Source organism: Etheostoma cragini, chromosome 12, assembly GCF_013103735.1.
Source record: "Etheostoma cragini isolate CJK2018 chromosome 12, CSU_Ecrag_1.0, whole genome shotgun sequence".
NCBI classification, from domain to species: Eukaryota; Metazoa; Chordata; class Actinopteri; order Perciformes; family Percidae; genus Etheostoma; species Etheostoma cragini.
The window spans coordinates 25,346,512-25,367,748 of NC_048418.1; the positions used below are offsets into that span (position 1 = coordinate 25,346,512).

A 21,237-nucleotide genomic window follows, 5' to 3' on the forward strand; every position below is an offset into this window, starting at 1 on the left:
TAAAACAACACAGGACTCTTACCACCCAGGAGACCGGGGATTGTGTCCTGCGCGTCACATTTCCTAAACCTAACCACGGCTTTCTTCTTCTCCTAAACCCAACTGCCTCGTTCTTCTTCTCCTAAGCCCAACTGCCTCGTTCTTCTTCTCCTAAACCCAGCCATCCCGTTTTTCCCGCGCGTCATGGAAACAAAAGCCCACCCACGACCTTTTCCTTAACCTAATTGCGTCAAAGTGACGCCATTAGTCCCGAGAAAGAGCACGTAGATCAGATGTAAAGGAGAATTTTAGCGTCAATAACAACGCCAAAGGCCCCTGACCCGACATCTATGATCATCTGATGGAACATTACACAGTTTCAGAAACATTTAAGGTACATAAAGTCACTTTAAATAAAGGATTTGAAAACTTTTTCCACCACTGGCTAGGACCAAACAAAGAGCTTAAAGAGGCAAGTTGAAAAGAAATATCTAAAGCATTGTTTAAAGTTAATTTGAGCCATTGCAGATATAACTGGACCCGTTGTAGTTCTGTACAGTGTCAGTTTCCACTGCCTGATCTAGAAGTCAGACAGAACTGTGAAAGAGCTTTGATGGTCAGACCTAACGTTAAGAATTGTGGGAAAATGGACAGGACTGATGCTTCCTCAAAACCAAACTGTGGTAACCGATAGCAGCCCCGTGTTGCTGAGACTGCAACATTTAAGGATAGAGATGCTAACGCAGCAAGATGCTTCAAAAAAACAGACAGAGAATTCAAACCACATACAATGCTGCTAAATCCAACACTTGTCCTTCAGCAGCCCTGTGCTGCATGCCAGACTAGGGTTGAGCAAAATGTAGATACAAATGTAAGGAGGGGTGATGGTGGGGTGGGGTGTGGTGTGGTGGGTGGGGGGATCAGGATGCCTTTTGGGCATCACTGTACAGAAAGCTGAGTTTGTTCTGAATATTTTAATATGAAGTACACGGGGATAAGGTTACATGCAAAGTCGCCTAAAAGGAGATTTAAGACAATATCTAAAAATGCTCTTAGACCTCAGAGGGTTAATTATCATTCGCCTTACTATTGAAACTAATCAATCAAACATTGAAAACAATAAGAGGTTATTGAAAACAGTAGTGGTGCAGGAGCAAGGTGCGCCTGTTGTTAATCCATTATGTAAGAGCAGTAAGGCCCACAGGTAGGCCGGTCAGCTGATTGGTTGGTCGAGCTTCTCTCGTTTCACGGTGCAGCCGCGGAACACGAGTCTTCGTTAAAGTTTACTTGAGGTGCTGAATATCACATATCAACACTCGACACCAGCTGCTGTGCATTCTGGGAATTCCATTGGGTAGGCCTGTATTTACATATTGACAAGATATTTACGGGATTACAAGATATTTACTTCTTGTATTTATCTGTTTTATTTGTGTTGAACATTGTATATTTGTACCCTTTATGTACTGTACATATTTAGTTTTGTGTCAGAACTAGGAATGCTAGAGTGGATCTGCCATGTGTAAGCGTCCAGACACGAAAATAAACTCTAATAAACTAAATTCATTCATTCATACAGAAGAAGTACTTCAGTTTCCGTTACTTGCATTGAAGATGACTGCAGTGTTGTGCCTCTGATCACTGTTGCTATTTCCCAAAGTGACACTGTATGCTTTGTGTTTGGACAGAGTTATGTAAGGAGTACAATCCGTCGGAGCATCCGCGGGCCAGCACCATATTCCTCAGCAAGTCCCAGAACAACGGTGAGTGTCACATTCACAGGAATCAACCCATTCATCAGTTTGAAAATTGTCTTTTTAATGCGAACTAGATTTGCAACCAGGATCACCTAGTTAGCATGTATGCATAGGAATCACTCGTCATGAAAAGAGAGAGAGAAATATAGAGAATATAAATATAGGTATTTCTGTAGGAGCGGGGATCCCAGAGCAGTTTCTTTGTGGCCGGCTGATGTCCGCTAATTTATGCCGTTGCCCAAAGGCATCTGACTGAGAGCATAAGCATCCTGTGGGGGGGGGGTCATAATGAGCATGAGCATGAATTATTGTTTCTCTCAGAGGCCTCGGGACAAACAGGACAACAACATTTGTGAGGTTGAAGTATAAAGATTCCATGTAATAAATGCAATTCCCCTTATAAGTTGAATATTGTCACACAGATATTAGATATTATTTTGCACCATATCTGAAATTAAACCTTTTTTCTGCAAAGGGTTCTTCATTCAGAGAATTTGTGTTAAACATTCGGTCATTTGCAAACAAACAAAGAATGAATGATATTAAGTGGATAAATAAGCATTTGAAATGAATGAGCGTCCCATTTTGGATCAGAAACAGAAAGGGTTTGTTAGCCATGCAGCTGGTCACAGGTTACGTATCTCTGTGAGCTGAGAGATTGTTGAGTCCCAAAGACGCAATGCTCTCCAGTATGTTCCAACGTGTTAGAAAAATCTGGGCCCTATTTTATTGGTATAAGCAGGTGGCGTTTAGAGCGTGTATGAATGCATCTTTAGAATAGAGGATCTTGGGTATCTCATGATCCCTTCAGGGGCCCTGATTGCATCAATTAATTTCACAAGCAAGTTAAATAGAACCAATAAGTATCAATTCAATTCAGTTCGTTTAAGAAGGGGATAGTGCAAATTTATTTAAACGTATCAATATACAGTACATGGGTAAAAAATACCAGAATTGGCCCTCGATGTTAAAAAGGTTTTTTGAAAGAACACAGGACAAAACATGACACAGTCCTCCCCCAGGGAAGTTTTTAGGCATCAAAGACTTCATTTCCTGTATTCTGACACACAGTTAAGCACCATTTTAAAGTGGAAATACCTTCATTTAGCCTACATGAAGATGAAAAACACAGATGGAATTTTTAAATATATAAAAAATATAATGGAAAGTATGTTGTTGCGGGTCAATGGGCTATTTAAAGTGGGTGGAAATCCTGGAGCTTTCTTAGTGGGTACCTACGTATCACGTAGACTACACCAGTGGGACAAGAGCATTCATTTATTTAGCTTATTCTTTTTTTTAACGTAAAATATTTTGTGTCTTGTACTTTAAGGAAGTTGGTTGAAATAAAACCATTTATTCATTCATTCATTCAAAATGGTGGTGACATTGCTAATGCTTACTGAATGTTGTAGCTCATCCTATACCACATATGACATCATCCGAGATATTCGATATATTTGATATCTATGGCTTATGTTAAGCATCTGCTGTGGTGACAGTACGGTGTCTGGCTCCTCTTTGTTTCAGAGGCGCCCTGCAGGGATGGTGAGTGGTCCTGAGAGACGGGACTCCGTCTCCCTCTACTGGCGTAACGCCACCCTGTCTTCTGTCTGTTGAAGCTCTGGTCGCTCGGCTTTCTAACGTTTACCGCTCAACTCTGGCAGCTTTGGTTCTCTGTGTTACAGTTAGCCTAGGAAAGTTGTGTTTTGGCTTCTTGTGCATACAGCGTGTGTTTCTGGCTGATAGCTGCTGGGTTCAGTTTTTTGTCTTTTTGCTGCTGTTGAAAAGAAATGTCATGATAAACCTTGCTTTCTGTCTTTAGTGCGAGATAAACGAAAAAGCCTCTTCATCAACAATGTAAGTGGACATTTCTCTCTCGACAAATCAAAACCATGTCATGTTAAAACTCACATTTACCAGTGATTTGTTGCTATGGGCCTTTGTCACATTGAAAGGACTGAATGTTGTGTTCACAGGAACCTGGAAATGTAATTTCTCACATTGTGAGGTTGCATGTTGCTGATTGTCATTCCCACTGTGCATGACACCCTGGCATGCTTTATGTGGGTCAGAGAAAACATGTACACTCTAATAACAGTTGTGTGTGTGTGTGTGTGGGTGTTTGTGTGTCTGTGTGTATGTGTGTGTGTGCGTGCGCAAGTGTGTGTGTGCCTTTGGATGTGTGTCTGTGATTGTGTGTGTGTGTGTTTGTGTGTGTGCGCAAGTGTGTGTGTGCCTGTGGATGTGTGTCTTCGGTTGTGTGTTGTGTGTGTGTCTGTGGTTGTGTGTGTGTGTGTGTGTGTGTCTCTGTGGTTGTGTGTGTGTGTGTGTGTCTGTGGTTGTGTGTGTGTGTGTGTGTGTGTGTGTGTGTGTGTGTGGTTGTGTGTGTGTGTGTGTGTGTGTGTGTGTGTGTGCAGCATGGAACTCTGAGGCGTAAATTCAGCTCCTGCTCCACCATCTTCCTCGACGACAACACCGTCAGCCAGCCCAACCTCAAATACACCATCAAATGGTAAAAGCATGGTAGAAACTGTCTCTCACATAGGAAGATATATTATTTATCATCTACAGATCTGTCATATTTAAACCATATTAAAACCTGTATCATTTGTTCTCTTTACAGTGTAGCACTGGCCATTTACTACCACATCAAAAACAGGTGGGGATTCTCAGTCAGTGTGTGGACAACCTACTCCATCTGAAAAGTGTCCTGAGATAGGATATAACATTATAATAGCAATGTATGAAACTTGAATTGAAATTCAAAGACATATTCTGTATAGATTGTTTTCCTTTTCTAATTCTTTTTTTGTGTAAAGTTAATTGCTGCAATCTGATATTTGGATTGTCTGAACAAGACGATAGAATAAAGGAGCAGTACATGTTATGAAAAAGAGAAATATGTTCTTCTTATTTAGTTGCACTACCAAAAACTAGATTGAACATTTTGTCACTTCCAAATTAAATAAATGTGGATTTTGATTAAGTTGACTTAGTATTAAATAAACAAGAATTACTGCTGCTGATGAAAAAAAAACATAAGCTATATTCTACAGAAGAAGATTATGGCCACATGTGTAAAAATATTCTTAATATCTGATTTTAGTAATAAGAAGTCTGAGAATTAAGTCAGAGTTCTGAGATTAGGCTCATATTTCTGATTTAAATTTAGAACTCATCTCCATTTTTTCACAATTTGCCCTAATCCTCTTCCATAAAAACATCTGTAGTTGAGCCTATAAACATATTTCCACCATCTATCCTATGTATTTATATCTTTTTTGCTACAATAGTGACACAGATCTTATAAATGAAATCCACTATCTAACGTTCTTCTCATGCAGGGACCCAGAAGGAGGGATGCTGCTAGATATATTTGATGAGAAGCTTCACCCTCTTTCAGTAAGACATCATCAGTTATATAACACATTCAGCTCAAAAACATGTTCCTCCTTCTAACGTGTTGGGTCAGAATATTGTGTTTTTCTGTAATGTGTGTGTGTAGTCACTGTGCTTTTTAATTTCCCTACTTATGTCCTTTCCTTAACTCTTCCTTCTACCTTTAAACCCATATCTTGCCCCCCTTTGTCCACCTCTTTTCTTCCATCTCCTCCCCTAGAAATCCGAGGTGCCGCCGGACTACGACCACCACGACCCGGAGCAGAAGCAGATCTACCGGTTTGTCCGGACGCTGTTCAGTGCCGCTCAGCTCACTGCTGAGTGTGCCATCGTCACCCTGGTAAGAGGATTTTACGTCCTCCAGTTACCTCCCCTGTCTCTGCTTTGGCTGGCAGCCACCTCAAGCTGCCCTGCTGCACACACACTCACTACAGTTATACTCAAACAGAGTCACACACTTTATTCACTACTTTGACTTGGTTAAACCTGCAGAAACCCTGCGCAGCGCGGCTGAGGAAGGTCTGGCAATGGGAGAACACTTCCTGCCTTACTTTCCAACCCCTTTTTAGGAATGTCTGCTTTATCCATGCTGTTGTGCAGGTCTACCTGGAGAGGCTCCTGACCTATGCAGAGATTGACATCTGTCCGGGGAACTGGAAGAGGATTGTTCTGGGTGCTATCCTGCTGGCCTCCAAGGTCTGGGACGACCAGGCCGTCTGGAACGTGGACTACTGCCAGATCCTCAAGGATATCACCGTGGAGGACATGTGAGTTTGATCAAAGAAAGGGGATTGTTTTGATGTTTTTTGACTTTGGTTCAACAATTAAGATTATTATTAGGATTGGGTTTGGAGTAGCCATGCATAGTCAGACATTCCTCCACTGCACGGCGGAGGAAGGTCCGGCTAGTCCACACGGCGTTCAATCGTCATATGAAGTATTGCACGCCTCTCTATTATCATGAAACATTTTATTTGTTTCTTAAATAAACATCCAATTGTCAATAGAACATGTATCCTTGTTTGTAAGAAAACAAAGCATTGATTGTTGACAAAAAACTTACATTAAATTAAATTAGGAGTGCAAAAATAGTCATCACCATGTTTTCAAACTGTATCCCCCCCTTATCATTTCGTGTCATCAACCAGGAGCGGTTTTAGAACTTGATCCCAGCACCCCTAAAAAATAATTGCTAAAAGAAAATGTCTGTGATGGTCCATTGTAAGCTAAGGAGTTCTGCTCTAGGAATTTCACAGCATGGTGAAACTAAACCAAGAATCCAGACGCTGAGATCATTCAGAAACAAATTATGAGCAATTTAGGTAAACAGTGCTCGTCATTAGTCAAAATGGCATAAATCAAAAAATGCAAAAAGTTAGTGAGACTGCATTGTGGGACTGACAGCGACATAACCAATCACACTTTAACAGACGCTCTACTTAGAACCAATTGCAATGTGTCATTTGAAATGAATGCAATCTACTGGCAGTCTGGCACACCTAGGTGCTCAGTGGGTGCTCAGTATTTGGGTGAGTGCTCAGACACCCACGGTGTCAACGCCCATGGTTACAGGCCTTATAAACACACATCCTGTACATATTTGACGTATTGGTGCCATGAATGAACCTCCAGCTCCTTCCTCTCTAACAGGAACGAGTTGGAGCGCCAGTTCCTGGAGCTGCTGCAGTTTAACATCAACGTGCCGTCCAGTGTGTACGCCAAGTATTACTTCGACCTGCGATCGCTGTCAGAGACCAACGACCTCAGCTTCCCCCTGGAGCCGCTAAGCAGAGACAAGGCCCAAAAACTAGAGGTGAAGCGCTTCCATTCAGCTGTCCATGCACACCAGTCTTTATTCTCCAAGTGCTACCCCCCCCCCCCCCCTTTTATTTTCTACATTTTCTTGTGTTTCCTCTTATTCAGCCAAGAAAAATCAAAGCCGCTAGGTGAAGAAAGATTTCCTCAGTGGTTGGATCAAAACAGACACTATAGTAAAAACCTTCTCTGAAGAAGCCTATTGTGTTCTAGGTCTTAAATAATTTTAAACAGGTCTTAATTTTCCATGTCCATGTAACGTTACCTCTCCTGAAATGCTCCCGCAGCGCTTTAGATTGTTGTTGTTTTTTATTCCGTGGTGTTGTAGTTTTTTGGTCGCTAGTCCAAATATAATTTGCCAATATTTAGCAAGACTGTGTAAGCAAAGCAAGCTACAATGTAAGTTTCAATGTAAATTCAAAGGTTGTTGTTCATATCGGTCACTTACACTCAAAACAGGAAAATAGGGATTGACATCTTCCCAATCTTTCCAGATTGAAAGAATGAAGTAACCTTTAAAAAGTTCTTTTAATGATCACTACTAGAAAAATACTATAGATACAAGGGTTGGAATGTTGGTTCCTTCATAAAAAAGCCTTTCTATGTCCTCTCTACAGGCGATTTCCAGGCTGTGTGATGACAGGTACAAGGACGTACGGCGGGCTGCGAGGAAGCGCTCTGCCAGCACGGACAATCTATGTGGCATCAGATGGGTTCCTGCAATCCTCTCCTAATCCCGATTCATCTGCCATGCTCTCACCACTGGCATCAAGCTGCACACACTGGCTGGATGAGGAAACTATAGTGGAAACTGTACAGAGTTCAAAAACTTCAGTTTGGAAAGCCACATGATACTAAGAATTGGAACTTGGTGGAACAGCGATTAATAGCTAAAAAAACACGTTTGGACGTCAGACCTTCAAACTGGAGGCAAGAAATTGAAACCTCACCTGTGGTTTTGGGAGGTGGGTTGAACGCCAAAGAGGTTTCTAACGTAACCTGATGCCTTCGCAGTGCCTCGACTCTTCGGATCATGAAAGACAGCAGGGACTTCCTGGCTGTTGGATCATCCGTGGGGCTCCCATGACGAGACAGCGTCCCAAACCTCCTCAGGCAGGGCATGGTGAACTAGTCTTCATGTCTTGGCGGAGTTCATTTCTTCGTGTCTAGCCTGTTTCGAAACACATAACTGACAGTTGAAATAACCTGCCTTTGAGGTGGCCCTGCAACTTCATAATGAAGCATATTATTTATTGGACGTTAATTATGTGAACTTATGTGAGCGGCTGCAGCCGCCTGAACCCATAGAACCTGCACAATTCCAGTTGTGTAGTTTTTTCTTAGAATAATAAAACTTTTAGCAAGTTTTCCCTTTTGGAAGTACATATATTTAAGGTTTACAGTATTGCAAGCATACTTCTCAATACTCAGGTAGTCTGTTTAATCTTTTGATTCATTGTGATGCTCCACTAAGGATTGAAGCACAACATCTGACCAGTGACAAACACATTGCAGATAGAAGGAGCCAGAATGAATAAGAATGTGACAGATGCAGATGCATTGCTATTTTGGGAACATTTATAATCAAACAACTACCACATTGTTTCAAACTGTATTACATGAAATAAACCAGAACATTTTTTTCAGAGAATCTGAATCAGTCTGTGGTTATATCTTAACATGACTTTGTCAAAGTGGTTCAGCACCCTGTGACCCAAATTTTCCCAAGGTTATTAAGTCGTGACCCACTTTTCTAGAATTCAAACCTTTCAGCTTTTCAAGTTTTTGGGTTAATCAAAATAGACAAGGGTTTAAATTTGACACAAAGACAAGATAAGGGTTAAGAGCTTTTTAAAACCAGTGAGAATGCGTTAGGGAAACCAACAAACAGCGCTGTTTCCTTATTTCCTGAGAAGCACACAGTTTGGAGCTATCAGGTTTGAAGGGAAACCTTGCTAAGGATAACACCATAAATCCTACTCGAGTCCTCCCTCTGGTGTCCAGCAGGTGGTTTATTTTTGGAAACAGTCCTTTAATAATCGTCACACATGAAGTAATGTCTATCTCTAATGTGTGACAGATGAGTCCTGTTGATCAGAAAAAGTGTCCATGGAAAAAGATGAATGCCCCATATACCAGATTACAAAAAAGAACAGAAATGAGACACAAATTGTGTGGTTAAATCAAAGATTAGAAGTCATTTGTAGACTTTCCATGGGCGATTCTAGGATGAGACCTTTAGGGGGGCTCAGCCCCTAATAGAATGGGACATGGTTACAGTGCCTTGCAAAAGAGTGAACCACCCTCCCCCTCCAAATCAGTTGCACTGGACAACAATTAATACATATATTTATTATTATTACAAAGGATAAATGCAAAAAAATGAACCACGAAAGTTCCTTTAAGCATAGAGACAGCGACACAGGATATTAAACCTGCAATTGTTTTCCCTCTGTCACTAAGTAGTTTGCAAACTCTCACTCAAAGCACAAAAATGTTATAAAAAATTAATTAATTGATTTATTTTTTGAGCCCCCCTAAAAAGGGTGTAAAATGTCCACTGACGACAGTAATAGTATCATATAAACCCTGACTTCTGAGCCATTGATTATTTAGTATTTCCATTTCTAATTGCTGCTGGCAAATAACTGATCAAGTTATCATGTTTCTTTAAAAAAAAAAAAAAAAACTAAAGCACTAAAAATGTTCTTTTTGGAATTTTTTGGAAAAACTTTGTATATTATATAAAGACTTTAAAAAAAACTAAAAAAGGTTAATTGTGAATTATTTATGGATGTGTTGATTTGGGTTTGATATTAAAATGTTCTTTTTTATAAAAAATAAAAGTAAAAAACATTTTTTTATATTTCTGTGTTTAAAAAAAAAAAAGTTAAAACCCAACGGCACCAGACAGGAGGCTGCAGGCTGCAGACATGCAGTCTTGTATATTTTTTTCAACCTAGTGTGATATGCCAGTGTTGCCGTATTTTTTAATTTTTTGTAGACGGGAAGAAGTTGAAAACTAAAGTGAATAGTAAAATAGTAAAATAATTTAATGAAATAATGTACTCACATTGCACATGATCACGTCAAGTGCAATTGCAGGTGCAACCTAAGTGGATAAAATTAATTTAGGAATTTGCTAATTGTTAAGTGTTGGTTGTTTTTTGTGTAATGTGACTTTGAGATTGACTCAATGTCATTTAGCTGTCTCACACAGGTTCCTGATTGTCTATTCCAAGCTGGCCTATGTATGATTGTCAGCTTCCTGTAAGGTTGACCACTACCTCGATATCCCAACAATGCTTTGATGGCAGCCTGGTAAGAATAGCTCTCTCCACAGGTCCTGGCCCCTCCTTGGGAACGAAACGTTGGACGTGACTGTATTTAGTGGCAAGCTGTGAGGGTCAGCAGTGAAGTTGTAGAACAATGTTGAAAAGGACAGCAGTTTCAGACTGTGTCCTTGGATTGGATCTGGATTGGGGCTTTTCTTAAAAAGTCTTGACTCCTTTCCTATGGGATCAGGATCAGTGTCTACCAATAAGGACGATGGGAGCAAGCGACCTACTCTTCATCACTATCAGTCGCAATGTCTCCTTTGTGGGTACGTTCTTCTTTAGAAATGAAGCCGTGTTTGTGCTCTGGCAACGTTTATCTTAAATGTGATGAATATTACATATCTGTTAACACAAATAATCACTTAGTGTAAAAAGCTGAAAACGTCAACAGATCACAAAAGCAATAAGAACGGTTCCTTTCTTAATCCAAGTGGTGACCAAGGTCAATGTGTTAAGGAATGCTTTATACACAACATACTTTGAATAAGTATTATATTGTAAATGTGACTATCTTTGGGTTTTACTCCATGTCATTTTGTCATTTTCAAGCATTTCTTTGCTTTTCTGCTGCTTAATCACCATTCATCATTAGGACATGTTTGGCACATATGATTAATTTATAAATATCCTATTATTTACTGCTTCAATGTAACCATTACCCCACTGGGATCATTTAACTTCATTTATTCTAGCAGTCAATTCCTTGATCATTTCCTTTTCCACCACAGGCAAAGCGTGGTGCATGATGATGCTGGTCCTCCGCCTGCTCGTCCTCCTGCTGGCCGGCTTCACCCTGTTCAGTGACGAGCAGGAAAGATTTATCTGCAACACCATCCAGCCAGGCTGCTCCAGTGTGTGTTTCGATGTATTTGCTCCTGTATCCGTCTTCCATCTCTGGCTTTTCCACCTCATTCTTCTCTGTTTTCCACATATGCTTTTTGCAACCTACATTGTGCATAACGTTTTGTCCTATCCATATTTTGGAGAGTTCTACGGTGACAGGAGTCGGGAAGTTTCATCTTTCAGCCATGAGAACTCCAGCTCCTCAAGAGAAGTGTCTTTGCATAAAACTCCACTTCACAAACTGCAACGAGAGTGGGGAGCGCCGCGCTTCTACTGTGCTTACTTTCTGGTTGTAATTCTACGGATCCTCGTGGAAGTGGTTTTTGGTGCAGGCCAGTTTTTTCTCTTTGGTTTCTCCATTCCTAGGAGCTTCCTGTGTTACGAGGCGCCCTGCACATCTGGGGTGGAGTGCTACATCTCCAGACCAACGGAGAAGACCTTAATGCTCAACTTGATGCTGGCCGTGGCGTCCTCGTCCATTCTGCTGAGTGTGGTTGACCTGGTGAGCTCCATGAAGGCGATGGTGAGGTGGAGAATACAAAGGGAGATGTTGATGGAGGAGATGAGTAAAGGAGAGGAAACTAGTATGTTCACCATGACAGCCACAACTGAAGACAGTGATGTGCCTTTAACCAGAACAATCAGCCCGAGTGAAAGTTCAAAGAAGGGTCTCAAAGATCAAAAAGCAGTTGTTCCACTCCCAGATGGTGACCCTCTTCATGCTAGGGGGAATAATGGAACCGTCACCAAAACTGGAGAAGTCACTAACGACACGAGGCCAGGATGCAAAGATGCTAAATTGGAGATGTCTCGTTCAGCCGCTCCCATGAGCACTCCAGTACCAACTCACTTTGTCTTCCACAGCCACATGAGGCCCCCTATGTCCCCTCGCACTGACAGAGGACCACCAAAGCCTGGGATGCCAACACCTATGGGTGCCAAAAAGCTGGACCAGAACACTCCAGTTGGGGCAAACTCAGGCCAACACTCTGATAGCAGTGAATCTAAAGAGAAGAGGGCATGGGTGTAATTGGCTGGGTGGCCATGTATCACTGTCGCTGGACAAGAAACTGCTGTGACACTACCTTTGAAACCTTTTCTTTTCTTATCAGTATTTTAGTTTATTTCTGTTTTTATTGGACTATGTATGAGAGAGTGCCCAGATTAAGCCCCCCTTTTTTCTCTTTCAAACACATCTTTTATTGATTATATTAGTGACAACCCTACAGACGAATAGCCTTTTAGCAACTTTTGGCTCAATGTGTTGTTTTTTTCTAAATACTCCTCTTATCAACCAGAAAAATAAGCCTTTATAAACCCGGTGTAGGCTACCTGTCCACCACCAAATGGCAGACAACTAATAAGCTAGCATGCCAAATGGCTTAAGCAAGCTAAGCAACATAGTAAGCCAGCTAGCTAAGTAACGGGCATGAGCCAGCTAAAGAGTCAGTTATTTTCTCAGGACTTGGTGGAGATCAAAACAGCCCTAAAAGAAGAGTGAATATTGAACTTGCATTCATCTGGTGGCTTGAAAAACAGCTAATCAATGATAATGTTGAGCGCTCACAGCTAGATAGGCAAATGGTTTCCTATTCGCCATAGCAACTCAAATGATTGTGTTTGTTTCAAAGTCAATAAGTGCAGTAGTCAATGCTGATGACGTGTGTTCTTTCGCGAGGGAGACAAAAGCCTTACATTTGTGTGAAAATAACTAAATGTTATTTAGTTAAAAGTGGCTAGCTTAATAAGCATGTCCTAGCTATTTACTGGTCCCTTTTACACAATATAAATTAATTTGAAGGTAGGCAATACTTCTTTAATAGAATATGTTTGTTTTAATGTTTAAAGGGATATGAATGTGTGTGCATTAAAAAATATTAACAGATGGAATCGCATCTTATCGTATTGGACTAAAGCCTTTCAACATCAAATCAAATTGCACGGAATCATTCCAAATAAAAAAGTAGGGTCCCTGAACCTTATCGTTGCCCATGTGTCGAATCTTCTCATCAGGGAGAGATGCACACCTCTAAACTGATTCACCACACCCTCTCTGCATGAGAAAACTCCCCAAATCCCAGGCTAACCTTGACGAAGCAGCAGTTCCAATGCTCAGCTGTTGTCTGGATGACAGGTGAGACACACCTGGCCTCTGACCTCTCACATGACCGCACCACGACCCAGCCCTGACCTGACTTAGGTCAAATCTGCCAAACCACCTTCGGTCAGTCCAAGGCAGGATGAGCCAGGTGACTTCTTCCAAACCTTCGTGTGGAAAACCTGCAGATAAGGAACATGTACTGAAAGTAGATGTAGGTTACTTTTGTAGATTAGTGTGAACTTGAGTGAGTTGGAGCAGTGTTTTGCCAACAAAAGATGGGATAGGAGTGAGATGTCTCACTCTGGACATATAACAGTGAGGTCAACACACAAGATAAAAAGAGGATCTGCAATAATGTTCAGTACAACTAAAATATGGTGTTTTTTGAAAAAATGAAACCATGTAAACCTTTTCTGGTGCAAATACAATAAAGAACGTGAAAATGAGCAGAACATGGACTCTTGAACTTCTATGTTCAGAACTGCCACTCATGTCTGGTCAAAACAATGACAGCCAATGCATTCACATGCAGTGTTAAAACAAGATGGGAGAAGAGTTCCACCTTCTGTACCGGACGTAGACTTCCTCCTGTATTTTTCACGTTCCCCCCCGCTCTGGTGTACAGGGAGAACTGGCCCGGTTACTGCTGTGCATGTAAAGCCAATGACTGAACGCAAAAACACAACCAGTGAGACCCTTTACCCCCAGAGTAGCTATGACCCTAACACATGCCACATAACCCGTCTCAGTCTTCTTCTGCTGTGGTATTTGGGGCAGCTAAGCACTCTACTGTCACTAGGGGGAGGTCAAGAGGTCAGACCAGCAAACCTGCTGACCCTACACATGCATCCACCCACACAGAACAGTGTCCTTGAAGACACCCACCCACCCACCCCCACACGCACACTCACACACACACACACACACACACACACACACTCTCTCAAACACAAAGCTGCTCGATTAGAGCTAAGACGTCTAAAATGTTAGATAGACGTATACGTTTTGAACATCACCCAGACCCAACACTAACATCCAGTTAGGAGAACGTTTTTTTGACAGCTATCCAGTGAGCTAAATGTCTGCCTTTAGCTTTTTTTACATAAATCATACACACACACAACATTTTATTAGTCATGTGTTCCTTTTAAAAATCCCATGTCGCCATGTCTATCTCAACACATCATGTATTCATAACATCTGTCACGTTTAAGCCAGGTTCCTGCTTAGTTGTGAGATCTATAGAGGAATCATGTGGAACATTTAGCTCTTTAAAACACAGGTATATACAGTATATATATGCATTGTTATTGGCAGACATTGGTATGAATATGCAGCAATAACATCCTCCAAAAACATTAGCCACTGACTCTATTGCTACAAGCACATTATTATTATGATTTTTTGGGGGGGTTATCCCTTTATTAGATAGAGAACAGATGTGAACGGGGGAGAAAGAGAGAGAAGGGGGACGATACACAGCAGAGCGCCGCAGGCCGGATCCGAACCCGGGCCGCTGCAGGACTCAGCCAACATGGGGTGAGCGCAGTAACTGAGTGAGCTGTAGACTGCCCCGGAAGCACCTTGTTGGCTGGAATAATGCTGTAGTATTAAGATTGTTTTATTTAGATTTGAATTAAAACCACGAAAACTGCCTCCTGCCCAAAGTTTCCTTTTCTTTTCTTTTTTTCAGCCATGACACCCAGTGTCAAACACAAAGGTGCTACCCATGATGGTGATTACTTATTGATTGAGTTCTCAGTTTGAGTTTGAAACAAATTTCGACCCTGCTTGGTTTTCTTTGCCTGCATTTATCACTTGAACTGAGGACATTTGTTGGCAGTACTGCCATCTAGTGGTCAGTGGTAACTGTTGCAGTAGACAAAGAACCTACGGACAGAAATCTTTGCAATGAATATTAACTATTTTTTTCCATTCCACATCAAAGATGCAATGGAATCATTTTATAGTTTTTTTAAATAGGAGGAAAACAAGAATTGATAATGATGAATTGATGCTGCAGCATCTTAAATCATTGGCTGAAAAATAAAAACATTTCTAAAGCCTCTTTCTGGAAATATGTCAAAAGATAAAACTTTCACTGGCACTATTTCCAAGCAAAAAAAAAGATAATTTGGAATGCATCATCCAGTGTTCTAAACGGTAAAAGAGTTGTCCATCCACACTGGTTTGTCATCATTTTAAGTTGAAAATGTCTTCAACGGGTGGATGTCTGATTCTATGTTTGTCAGATATGAACACAAAGCAGACTATCAGGATTTGGTGCCTTTGCTCCCCATCGACCTCTTTCTCTACTGGAGTAATAATGCATCAAACTGCGTCCACCTCCGATGCATTAACAACACCCCCCCACCTCATGGGTGACAGGCGGAGGAGATTGAGAAGTAGGATGGAAAACTCAAGATGGACCACAACAGCACATCAGAGAAGATGTCAGAGGCATCAACAATATTGATTACTTAGTGTCCTCTTCACCTCTGAGGTTGTTTTTTAGATGAGTGGGGGGGATTGTCCCTGATGGCCATGGCTCAGATAACAAAATCTATTCTGTCTTCCTTTGATGTTGATGAGGAGGGGTTGTAGGGTGGAGGCTGCTGTGTGAACAGGGGGGCCGAAGGCTTTGTCTTTGCTTTCAATTCTTGTCCACAGGTTAGTTGTGAAAAAGGATATGCTGCTCTTTGTTCAGGACAAACCCAAGAGCAGCACGACTCATTTCACATGCGTGGAGAATATTATGACGACTCACACAGAAGAATTTACCGAACCCTACATTTTGGAAATAATCAGGGTTAGGGTTAGAAGTCCGTGTCTTCCCAAAGGCGGAGGTGGAGGCGTAACGTTTAGCCAAACCTTAAGGTAAACGAAGATAAACTCACATGCTAAAGTCTAGTTAGGGCTATCTTTCTCTCTAGGATGCACGCTACCGTGTGGCAGAGTTGAAATCTGCCTTGCCTGCTCCTCAGAGAGAGCTGAAGGTCTCGTGTGTGCCATTTTCAAACACCATTTGAATAAAATTTATAACCTTGATCACACAGCAGATTAAAACTCATGAGCTCAGTTTCTGTGTCTATGTGATTAAATCAGAGTTCGAGACTTATTGCATTTTCACAAAGCTGGAGGATTCAGGAGAGCCAGATTACACACAACTGGTTCACACCCTGAGCAGTTGTGACAAGTAACCTGATCTTCATGTGCAAGCCTAAAATTAGTGAAGCGTGTCTTCAAATCTGGAAACATTCACTAGAGAATCCATCCAGCTTGCTCAGATACGTCCCAAACAACAGTTAAAACTACTAATTATACTACATGCTGTCTATTATGTCATAGAATTTAAGATTGAGAAGTTGGTTCTTTTCTAGCCCCTGCGGAGAATGCCAGAAATAAAAAAACATGACCTTTGACCTCTCACCTCTACACCCATCACACTGCATGACTTTTTGCACATGAAAGATGAGTCTTTGGTAATCTCTTGACTTTTCATCTCTCTCCTCTCTCTTCCACATGTCCAACACTTTTAGCTCCTAAAATCATACCTGGAACACTAGCTAGACTAACAGCCCCCCCCCCATCAGCCTGCAATAAGGATCAATAGGGTCTGGGTTTGGCAGTGTGGCTTTGTTCTAGGACCTCCCCGCACTTCAACATGCAAATGTGGAAAGCATGGGGCAGGGACAGCACCCCTCCCTGCCCTTCCATGTGCATGTATGGAAATGTCAGTGCAGGAGCACCCCAGGGTACAGTACAGGGCAGCATCAACGTAAATATAAATCTAAAAGGGGGAGCTTGGGTGGAGGTGGGTTACAAGCACTTGCAGAGATGCCGCAAGGTAGGCTGGGAAAAGCCGTTCAAATAGAGCGTTTTATTTGGAGATTAAATAAAAACTTACGCTATTCTTCATGTGTGGTAAGCTAATGTTGAGTCTATAATATTAAAGCTTCTATAAACAATATTTGTTTCTAAAGGGTTTGATCGTGGTGAGAAACCCAAAGAGAAGAATCAGTGACAATTCTTCTTTTAATTTTTTGTTTTATTTCATAGCCCTCAACGTGTCTGTGTAGGTTGACTCTCTCAGCTCTCATACACCCACGATACTGTCCGCTGCCTGCTCAGCAGCGAGCAGCAGCCAGACAAAGGTAGCAGTAGCTGGACATAGTCCTCTTAGCAGGACTACACAGGAGTTAGTTGAGACAACGTTTCATTTATGGGATTGTTCAGGTGTCATCAGAAATTCCACCTGATGTAACTGCCCTTCCTCTGCCTCTGTCTCTAATCCCTGGTGGATTTCTGAGGACTATGTTTACCTGGTCCTCAGATCTCTGCAGGGTAAATCCAGACAGCTAGCTAGACTATCTGTCCAATCTGAGGACTATGGTTACCTGGTCCTCAGATCTCTGCAGGGTAAATCCAGACAGCTAGCTAGACTATCTGTACAACTTTTAAACGTACACATGTACCCTCAAAACAACATCCTTCCTTGGGCTATTTTGCAGAGGCACCATGGCTTCGTCTGGCGCTTAGTAGAGAGTCACAAGTATACAAGACTGTTTCCAAAGAAGTTATTGCACTTAAAGAAAATAGCACACCTCTAACTACCTTCTCTAATTGTAATTATGTCTTTTTGGTGTAGCCTTTGTGGCTTTATGTAGTGGTTAATCCCAGCATGCTTTGGGGCAGAAAGTAGTGAGATCATCTGTCCATCACAAAGCACGTCGGCTAGGCCTAAAAACAACGCTTGTGTTAGACGGCCTTGTAAATCAGCCAAGACATGACACCAGCTGTTATTGAAAGCAAAGTGTTTCCTGCCCAGCTTCGTAGGCCTTCTGAACTGATAGGCTGCGACTGTGACCCCGTGACCTTTAACAGCCCGTTCAAGCCATTTAGACATCCTAACATGATTTATTCCAAATCAATCAGAGCCAGACAGCTAATTACATTATTAGACAAAGATGGCATTCATAAACATCCCAACCAATGAAGAAGAGGTGGGGTTCTCTAAATTTAACCAATGGGATCGCTCCATGATGGACTCTTCCTGAAGTCGGCGCCTTGTTTATGTTAGGAGGAGGTGGCTCAGGCACGACCTCTCAACCCAGTTCCTCTCTTAATTTGTTGCTTTTGGGCTTGAGGGCACACACACACACAGACACACACACACTGGAAGAGGAAGCAAACTTGTGTCATGGTTAACGAGCAGTGGCAGAGCAATTTGTCCTCATTGGACAGAGCAAACAGGACCTGCTGTCTAATTATGTAATGAAATTATTGGGGAGACCAATTTAGACAATTAGACCTCTGTAGGAAGTCAGTGATTTGTTTACGTCAGTGTATTGTATTCCACCAATTAAAATCCATTTCAACAGGTCATTTAGTGTCAAAGTCACATTTCCTCGGATGAATGTTGAAGCCAGAACGATCTATGTATCTACCTATCTATCTTGGTCGGTTAACGGTAGATAACTTCTATTTTTACTTTTATTTTAAACAGTAGATTAACTCTTTAACCCCTTTAACTCTGAACTACCCCCCACACTGCTCTACATTCTTTACAAACGCCATGTTATACAGACATGTAAACATGTTAAACAGAATTGTTGTAACCATCAATTTCTCCAAGCGTTCCAAATATTTCAGGCTGAATTTTTGGATTTTATATCACACACAGAATATGAAGAACATTTTTAATGTGATGCATCTGTGCAGCCATACAAACACGGAACATGGGAACTGGGGTTTGAACATTTTATCTGAAGCTTTAACTAGAAGTGTCAAGCAGAATACATTTAAAGCAAATTACTTTTTGTTTCTATATTAGATATTTCGGTTACTTTCATCCAAATTGCCAAACGAAATAATGTGGATGGTTCTCTGTGACGCTCTTCACAAATAAATCAAATGATCAGTCCACTACTTCTGTTGAATTTGGGTGTTTTTATTAAATTTACAGCATTTGAAGAAAAAATTGTTAATAGATTTGGAAAAAAAAGGACAACAAATGTCGAAAGTGACCCAAAAAAGGTTTTCTTTTTATGTTTTGATGAGTTGCATGGTCTACTGGAGGACAAAACTACGGGTACCCACAAGGTGGCAGCCTGATCCAACTGGGTCCGTCTCTCCTCACCCTCTGGGGATGCAGAATCTCCTCCAGAGTTTGGAGCACATTGTGTTATGTAATGTGCATCGATCAGGTCATTTCAGATGAGGGAATACTATTCATAGTCTCAACACAATTAATTGCATTATTTCCATACGTTAGAGGCACCAACAGGCCTCACTTACACGTCCCTGAAAACCATTACGCACCAACAGTTTCACAGTTTCTGAACCAGATTAAGACAAGCCACGCTGTGGGTGTTATTATCTTTACGCACGACAGGGAGATGTCAGCCTGCAGTCCCAACGTCGCTGACGCCTGCGTTATGAGCCTGGAGCATGGCTACAGTACAGGGGTGCTAATAAAATCATTGACTTAAGTTCTAATAACACTCTGTGAAAATACTCTGTTACAATGAAAAGTCATGCATCGGAAATGTTACTTAAGATGTTAGTATCATAAGGAAAATGTACTTAAAGTATTAAAAGCAAAGAAAAATCCTCCCATGTTAGAAAGAGTAAAGGATCCAAGCAGCTGTTTGTTTAATGACATCATCATCTCAGCTGGACCTGGGGTCGTTATACTGTTGCTAGGTAACTTTATAATAAAACATCAGATTTTATAATCCACATGTGTTTAGTGTGCGTAATATTAATGTGTAAAGTAACTAAAGTAACTAAAGTAACTAAAGCTGTCAGATAAATGTAATGGATAAAAAGTAGAATATTTCTCTCTGAAATGTAGCGGAGTAGAAGTAGAAAGTGGTATGAAAAGAAAAGACTCAAGTAAAGTACAAGTACCTCCACATTTGTAATGAAGTATAGTACTAGAGTAGATGTACTTAGTTCCATTTCACCACTGCTCCATGGTAAATAATCCACATATGGCGGCCTGAACAAACGTTCACATTAAACATTCATTGTAATGTATAATGATGCAGATACTTACTCCAACATGGTGAAAAGCTCCTACTGTGTTCAGGTGAATTTTTCCAGCTGTTTAGGTGAACATCACTGAGTCTGGTGGCCTTTCCCCGCTTTGTTTCACTAACACACGTCTCTTAAGAAATGGCTGTACCAAGCTGAGAAACACCGTGAACAAAAGCTACATCCTCTTCCTCCACTCTGATCCACCTGCTCGGATAGAAAAAGGAAGACTCAGAGTTGGTGAAGTTAATTGACTTCTAAACTTGGAAATCAGAAAAGGTTAAATGACACATTTACCTGGATCAGGGGTTAAACTGGGGAGAAACGTTAAGGGTTAATGTGACTAAAAAAGCACAGAGGAAAGGTTTCACAAAGCTTCCACATCTCAAAGACAAGTTTTAACTTTCACTTAATAGAAATATAACTGTAAATATAACTCACAACAGGCACCAGGCACAACATTTCCCTATTTTTTTTTTTTAAATCATGCATAATAACATATTTCAAATAATTCTCAGTCTCCAACCTCACAACAAAGTATTGGGGAGAATAACCAGAATGCACAAGGAAGAAATTCAATAAAAGTTTGTTTTATTCTCAAAATAAATGTTTCTATCAAAGTGGAAATCATACATATTTACAATCTCGTAAATTTTCATATACAAATGTACAATATATATATATACACATCAATAATTATATAAATACACTTTACGCGCCAATGCAACCCGTATGAGACAGTTTTAAGGCATTGATTAATGCACGTGTAAGTCCATCTTGCAGACCAAAAGCAGCCCGCCGACGGCCTCGTCTCCAGCAGAGCAGGCTTGTGTGACTCTCATTTAAGACACAGCGGTTCTTTACAGTGAAAAAGAGTCTCAGCTATACCATGTAACCTATCGACAAGGAGGATCTTGTCAGCTGTGCGCATTCAATTAGGCCCAGATAAGACTCTGCATTCTTC

General features: G+C 41.1%; 2 protein-coding genes across 3 annotated transcripts in view; both read left to right on the top strand.

The window, feature by feature from the left end:
* LOC117954791 (cyclin-Y-like) overlaps positions 1-7,844 on the top strand; it is a 14,108-nt gene extending 6,264 nt beyond the window's left edge. Inside the window, exons 2-11 of one of the 2 annotated variants that reach the window (XM_034888787.1) lie at positions 1,668-1,742; positions 3,267-3,284; positions 3,562-3,596; positions 4,157-4,251; positions 4,363-4,398; positions 5,084-5,141; positions 5,359-5,478; positions 5,739-5,905; positions 6,789-6,951; positions 7,571-7,844. In XM_034888787.1, coding sequence (XP_034744678.1) covers positions 1,668-1,742; positions 3,267-3,284; positions 3,562-3,596; positions 4,157-4,251; positions 4,363-4,398; positions 5,084-5,141; positions 5,359-5,478; positions 5,739-5,905; positions 6,789-6,951; positions 7,571-7,687 — 884 coding nt within the window. In that variant the 3' untranslated portion in view covers positions 7,688-7,844. The remainder of the gene's footprint in view (positions 1-1,667; positions 1,743-3,266; positions 3,285-3,561; positions 3,597-4,156; positions 4,252-4,362; positions 4,399-5,083; positions 5,142-5,358; positions 5,479-5,738; positions 5,906-6,788; positions 6,952-7,570) is intronic. The other variant, XM_034888788.1, reaches the window with a different exon arrangement.
* Positions 7,845-10,502: 2,658 nt separating this feature from the next.
* LOC117954075 (gap junction delta-4 protein-like) lies at positions 10,503-12,164 on the top strand. The gene is made up of 3 exons (XM_034887555.1): positions 10,503-10,557; positions 11,020-11,142; positions 11,278-12,164. The coding sequence occupies exons 1-3, from the start codon at positions 10,503-10,505 to the stop codon at positions 12,162-12,164; spliced, it is 1,065 nt and encodes a 354-aa protein (XP_034743446.1).
* Positions 12,165-21,237: the final 9,073 nt, after the last annotated feature.

Coding starts and splice junctions, on each gene's coding strand:
- LOC117954075 (XM_034887555.1), top strand. CDS start 10,503: ATGGGAGCAAGCGACCTACTCTTCATCACTATCAGTCGCAATGTCTCC. Junction 10,558..11,019: donor TCGCAATGTCTCCTTTGTGG/GTACGTTCTTCT, acceptor TTTCCACCACAG/GCAAAGCGTGGTGCATGATG. Junction 11,143..11,277: donor CATCCAGCCAGGCTGCTCCA/GTGTGTGTTTCG, acceptor CATATTTTGGAG/AGTTCTACGGTGACAGGAGT.